The 6322-nt window shown below is 49.4% G+C and overlaps 1 protein-coding gene across 1 annotated transcript; it reads left to right on the forward strand.

Moving 5' to 3' along the window:
- Positions 1–1946: 1946 nt before the first annotated feature.
- LOC131569038 (uncharacterized) lies at positions 1947–5778 on the forward strand. The gene is made up of 7 exons (XM_058821235.1): positions 1947–1982; positions 2073–2153; positions 2723–2921; positions 3893–4035; positions 4749–4856; positions 5013–5147; positions 5609–5778. The coding sequence occupies exons 1-7, from the start codon at positions 1962–1964 to the stop codon at positions 5624–5626; spliced, it is 705 nt and encodes a 234-aa protein (XP_058677218.1). The 5' UTR covers positions 1947–1961; the 3' UTR covers positions 5627–5778.
- The last annotated feature ends 544 nt before the right edge of the window (positions 5779–6322 follow it).

Genomic DNA, 6322 nt, shown 5'->3' on the forward strand with positions numbered 1-6322 from the left:
TCGCTTGTTTTTTAAAATTTTTAAAGTTTAATGGTAATAAAATGGTTATAAAAATAGGAATGCAATTAGAGTAATAATAATTTGGACAAATTGAATTAGGAAAATATAAGGCAATAGAAACAAAGAGTTACGGATGTCTGGGTACCTTTTTCTGGGCAGCACAAACCTGAAAAAGGATGCACGTTAAGAGAGGATTAACCCTTAAAAACAATAACCTGTTGCATATTCATACACTTCATACATGATGCATAAATTCCGTTCAAACACAGGATTCTGTCTGGTCGGTGTCAACATCTTCCTCATAAGCCTAACAGTGTCTTCATGGCTGAGCAAGGCAGGAAGAAGCTCATTTCTTCTGATAATGGAGCAATAAATTCCCTTTCTCTGAAAGATTCAGGTGTTCTATGGCTGCTCTCTCGGTGTGAGTCCTTTCTTTAGAAAAAAGTATTCTACATAGCATAATTTCTATTTTAACACTTTGTTATAACCTAAAACTATATTTACCACACTACTTAAGAGAATTAATACAGCATCACTTTCTAACACAACACATACAATATTCATTTTAATATTTGCAAAAAGCCAATCATAAAACATACATTTTTCACCGTGTTTTTCTACTTTGTCTTTCTGTTCTTCTCAAGGACCGTGTACGAGAAATGTGTTTTTGTTAGTTAGCCAATCAAATAGAATCCATCCTATCACTCCATAAAAACCACACGGTTCTCTTGAACAAAGCCTTTGCTCTTTCTACAACACTGCCTCCTGCCTGCTGCTGTGTCATTCTCGGGGCAAGAGTGACAAGGTGGGACAGCCCCAGGCAGTGCCCGGGGCATGGGGAAGAGGCTTTGTACCTCCCATAGGAAGGAGGATGAGGAGGATGAAGCTGTCCTCTCAGCTTTGTGCCTCCCAAGGAAGGAGGATGAGGAGGATGAAGCTGGCCTCTTGGCTTTGTGCTTCCCAAGGAAGGAGGATGAGGAGGATGAAGCTGCTCTCTTGGCTTTGTGCTTCCCAAGGAAGGAGGATGAGGAGGATGAAGCTGCTCTCTTGGCTTTGTGCTTCCCAAGGAAGGAGGATGAGGAGGATGAAGCTGCTCTCTTGGCTTTGTGCTTCCCATAGGAAGGAGGATGAGGCTGTCCTCTTGGCTTTGTGCTTCCCAAGGAAAGAGGATGAGGAGGATGAAGCTGCTCTCTTGGCTTTGTGCCTCCTAAGGAAGGAGGATGAAGCTGCTCTCTTGGCTTTGTGCTTCCCAAGGAAGGAGGATGAGGAGGATGAAGCTGCTCTCTTGGCTTTGTGCTTCCCAAGGAAGGAGGATGAGGAGGATGAAGCTGCTCTCTTGGCTTTGTGCCTCCTAAGGAAGGAGGATGAAGCTGCTCTCTTGGCTTTGTGCTTCCCAAGGAAAGAGGATGAGGAGGATGAAGCTGCTCTCTTGGCTTTGTGCCTTTCCCCTGTGCAGCAGGGCAGGGCAGGGCTGGGAGGGGTTTTCTGTCTCTCTCCCCCAGCTGAGGAAGCTCCTTCACTCTCAGGAGGATAAGGGTGGCTTTGGGGTGGATCTTGCTGGGAAAATGATGGAGACAGGAACAGCAGCTCCATCTGTGTGCAGGCACAGAGCAGAGGGGCCTCCCCCTCACCTGGGATCAGATTCTCCCACCCCTGGGGAGCAGGGCAGGTTCTGGCATCTCATCCCCTTCAGCTCTTTGCACCCACACAGCAAGGGGAGAGATTTCAAATCAGAGCCTTGACAAGCTCCAGGAGGAGACCTCAAACTGAGGGAAAATGAGCCCCTAATGAGAGCCCTTAATTGAGGCCCCAGTGCTGATGTCAGGGAGCCCCCACTGCTGCCCCTCCAATTAGCAGAGCCAGCAGCTCATCAGGGTAACGAGCAGCACATGGGGCAGGGCCTATAAGTACCCTGAAGGGCACAGAGGGGCTAAGCCAGGTTTGTGTCCAGTCTGGGCTCCATGGAGCAGCCCCCAAAGCAGGTCTGGGTGCTGCCTAAGGGGGGGTTTGTGCTGGGGGGCACTCTCAAGGCTGGGCTGGGGGCTTTGACCTTTCTTTTTCTCCCTTTGCAGATGAGGCTGCCCACCAGCACTGATTCCTTCTCCAGCAGGCTCCTGGGGCAGATCCTTCAGCTCAGCTTGGTCAAGTACCCTGTGAGTGATGCTGAGGCTGGGGAGGGGTTGGCTAAAACCTCAACACTGGCAGTTTCTGGGGGTTTTCTGCCAGATAATTTAATTTCTTTCAGTTTTTTCACATTACTAGATTTTAGGAAGAAACTGTTCCCTGTGAGGGTGGGCAGGCCCTGGCACAGGGTGCCCAGAGCAGCTGTGGCTGCCCTTGGATCCCTGGCAGTGCCCAAGGCCAGGTTGGACAGGGCTTGGAGAAACCTAGGATAGTGGGAAGTGTCCCTGCTAAGATAAGGTGTGCAGTATGTGGTCCTTAAGGTCCTTCCCAGCCCAAACAATTCAATTATTTTTCTTCTGCTTTCCTCCCTATCTCATTTTTTTTCTCCTTGGCCTTGCCTTGCTCCCCTTCAGTTGTTGGTGGCTGCAGCATTCCCATTTCTCTCCCTCTCTGGGTCAGAAGAAATGGGAGAGTTTTAGGAATAAAATACAACCCAACAGGTTCTGGCTGAAGCTGATCCCAATTTCAGGACAGAGCAGAGTTTAAGGCTTTAAACACCTGGAAGTTCTCCCACGTGCTGATGGACCTCTCTTTGCAGCTGAAGCTCCTTCAGAAAGCCTCTGTGTGGATTGGATTGGTGCTCCCTGTGGGGTCCATCAGGAACAGGCTCTGCCCTCCATCCCAGTCCTCCTCCAGGCCTGGGCTCCTGCACCTCCTGCTCTCCCTGACTCCCACCAGCATCCAGGACCTTCTGTGCCACCTCCCAACCGAGTGGGGCCACAGCAGCATGTCCAAGGGTAAGAGCTGGGGCCTCCTGGAAGGTACAGAGGCTTTGTAGGTGGGAAGGAACACAGCATGGAATTCCTGCAGGGGAAATGTTTTGTGGAGATAATCAAAAGTCCACAACTTTTGTGGAAGTTGTAAAGCTGGTATGTTTATTACAGCGCTGGATGCATGTGGGAATTGTTCTCTTAAAATGACATGTGTACTTCTGGGAACTTCAGGTCCCTTTTTATCCCCCTCTCAGATACATATGCATACAATTTCACAATAGGTTCATACATATTCATTTTTATGAGTTTTTGTGTGACATTTGCTGCTAGTTCCTCTTTATCAGAAAAAATTCCTAGGTCAGGTTGCCCTGCTCTCACAGCAGTCTCTCTGTCTCTATCACCCTCTGTCTCCCCAGCTTATCTCTGTCTGTGATGGTGTTCACAGGGGTCTGAGGATGAGGATCTGACTCCATGTTCAGAAGGCTGATTTATTATTTTATGGTATATATATTATGTTATAACTAACTAAAAAGAAATAGAAGGAAAGGTTTCCTCTGAAGGCTAACTAAGAATAGAAAAGAATGAATAATAAAGGTTTGTGGTTCAGACAGAGTGTCCAAGCTATGTGGTCTCTGGTTGGCCATTAATTGCTAACATTCAAGATGGCCCAATCACAGACACACCTGATGCATTCCATAGTAGCAGATAACCATTGTTTGCATTTTGTTTCTGAGGCCTCAGCTTCTCAGAGGAGAAAAAAATCCTAAGAAAAGATTTTCACAAAAAGATGTCTGCGACATCTCTCCTTCACTGAAGCAACTTCTCTGAGCCTGGGTTCTGCAGTCAGGCTAAATAGCTATGTTTTCTAACCACAGACTCAACTCAAAAATGTACATTTCACCTAAATCAAAATGAATTTCTACACTGGAAAACTTCCACTTTGCCTCAAAAAGTGCTGTGTTAATTCTGGGTGTGATGATTGTGAATCCTTGCAGAGATCTGGGAGTCTCCCATCAACTCAGCCAGCAAAGCCAGCAAGAGGAAGAGGGATGATGTGGCTCTGGAGCAGCAGGAGTCCTGGTTTGAGGTGCTGGAGAGGGATTTGCCAGAGGATGACCCTGAAGATTTCTCATATGAGGTGAGATCTTGTGGCTGCTGAGCGATTCCAAGGTGGTTTGGGCTCTGTGTGGGTCTGGGAGTTTTCCTATGGAGAAGCCTGCAGAGGTTTCCTTCCCTGTTGTGGTGTTTGAGGGTTCCTAGGATGAGGGAAGAGATGAGAATCTTGACTCCATGTTTCAGAAGGCTGATTTATTATTTTATGATATATATATTTTATTAAAACTATACTAAAAGAATAGAAGAAAGGATTTCATCAGAAGGCTAGCTAAGAATAGCAAAAGAATGAATGATAAAAATTTCTGTCTTGGACAGAAAGTCTGAGCCAGCTGGGCTGTGATTTGCCATTAATTAGAAACAACCACATGAGGCCAATCCCAGATGCACCTGTTGCATTCCACAGCAGCAGATAACCATTGTTTACATTTTGTTCCTGAGGCCTGTCAGCTTCTCAGGAGGAGAAATCCTAAGGAAAGGATTTTTCATTACAGATGTCTGTGACACCCCATCTCCTCTTTCAGGGCACAGGGTGTCCGAGGAGTGCTTGACCATCAGCCCAGCACTGAGAGCTGGAGGGGCCCCACTCACCCCTGAGGTTTCCCTTTGGCTGATGTCCCTGCAAGGCAGCACCTCTGTCACCCTTGGCTGTGGCTCCCAGTGCTGTTGTGACAGGGCTACTGTGTCCTTCCCCAGGCTGTTCCTTTCTCAGAGCCCCCTTTGCCTCTTTCCCCCCAGCCCTCAGAGCTGGAGTCAGACAGTGACGAGTACCAGACCCAAAATGACACTGACCTGGAGCTGGAGGAGCAGGGTGAGATCACAGAGCTGGAGCTCCCAGCTGTCCAGGTGAGTGTTCCTGCCCCATTCCTGGGGACAGCACCAATCCTGTCCTGCAAGGATTCATCTCAGGAGGCGGCCTGGGCTTGCTCTGCTCTGAATTCCATGAATCCAGTATGGATTTTGTGCTGTTCTGACCCTGTCCCTGTGCCACACAACCCCCAGGGCTCTGTGTTGCCCCCAGAGCTGGGAGCAGAAGATCCAGATGTGGCCAGCGGTGATGCCCAGGAGCCAGGAGGAGATGGCAGCAGTGAGCAGGAGACTGACACAACCTGTGACACCAGCTCATCCCAGGATGGGGTAAGGACCCTTGGGACAATGCCAGCCTCTGGGTGTGGGGCAAGGCAGGTGCCACAAGTCCCCTGGATGTCCCCAAGGCTCTGAGCCTTTGTCACAGAGCTCTGCTGCCAAGGGAAGGGGTTGCAGGGGCTCCTGTTCCTGTGCAGGGACCCAGCCTCAGAGCCCAGGTGTTGGTGGGGTGGTGCTGGCTGTGCCCAGCCCAGTGTGTGACAGCAGTGGCAGATGCCAGCTCCTGGCACCTCTGACCCAGATTGCCACAAGCCTTTTGTGACTCCCTGCCCTGGGTATTGCTTCCCCCTCCCTGCTCTGGTCTCAAAGCACTGCTGGATGCTCTCCTCATTTCGCAGGAAGCTGCTGCTGCCCTGGGGAGTGGAGGGTGGGAGTTGCTTTGTCCCCAGTGAGGGCAGGCAGTGCTATGGGGAATATATATATATATATATGTATATATTTTTTTTTTCCAGGAGAACCAGGAAGCCTGACTTGTGCACCTGGACCTTCTGGGGCTGCAGAGTGCCTGAATCCCTGGGACAGCTGTGTCCCTGAGGAAAGTGTCCAGTTAAATGCTGTGTTCATGTTGATTGTGTCGATTTTTCTGAAGCTTGTAATAAAATCACCCTGTTTTTTCACATGAACTGGGCTATCTTGGTTGTCAGTACCTGCAGCTGGCATTATGGGGTGTGGGGCTTTTCAGGGGCACCTTTCCCTCTGATCCCTCCTGGGGAAGGGTTCCTGAGGGTGCCTGGGAGGGGGGTGGCTCTGGGAATGCTGGAATGTGATGGGAGGGTGAGAACTGAAAGTGCAGAGTGAGGTCGGCATGGGGCAGCCCCTGAGCTTGGACACCCAGGCTGCTCCAGGGATTCTCCCTCTCTTCTGGCATCCCCAAGAACACTGGAATAACCCCTTGGAATAAACAAGGAATTGGACCCAGAGGATGTGGTTTGTAGTGAGCACTCTGAAGTTTTCAGTTTGTATTTTGTCTGCTTTACCTGGGAGCTGTGCATATAACTTCTCCTTCTACATGGATCTTGGGAGCCATCCTCTGAGGAAATAGGGATTTTTGGGGTCTGGAAAAGCAGGCTGGGATCAGGAAGTGCCTGAATGTGACCCAGAGCTCTGGGGACACCTAAGGTTGCCCAGTGCTGGAGCTATTGCCTGGATCAAGTCCCATAATCTGA

The sequence above is a fragment of the Ammospiza caudacuta genome, chromosome 28 (assembly GCF_027887145.1).
Source record: "Ammospiza caudacuta isolate bAmmCau1 chromosome 28, bAmmCau1.pri, whole genome shotgun sequence".
In the NCBI taxonomy this organism is placed as follows: Eukaryota; Metazoa; Chordata; class Aves; order Passeriformes; family Passerellidae; genus Ammospiza; species Ammospiza caudacuta.

Coding starts and splice junctions, on each gene's coding strand:
- LOC131569038 (XM_058821235.1), top strand. CDS start 1,962: ATGGAGCAGCCCCCAAAGCAG. Junction 2,922..3,892: donor CCACAGCAGCATGTCCAAGG/GTAAGAGCTGGG, acceptor GAATCCTTGCAG/AGATCTGGGAGTCTCCCATC. Junction 4,857..5,012: donor TGGAGCTCCCAGCTGTCCAG/GTGAGTGTTCCT, acceptor CACAACCCCCAG/GGCTCTGTGTTGCCCCCAGA.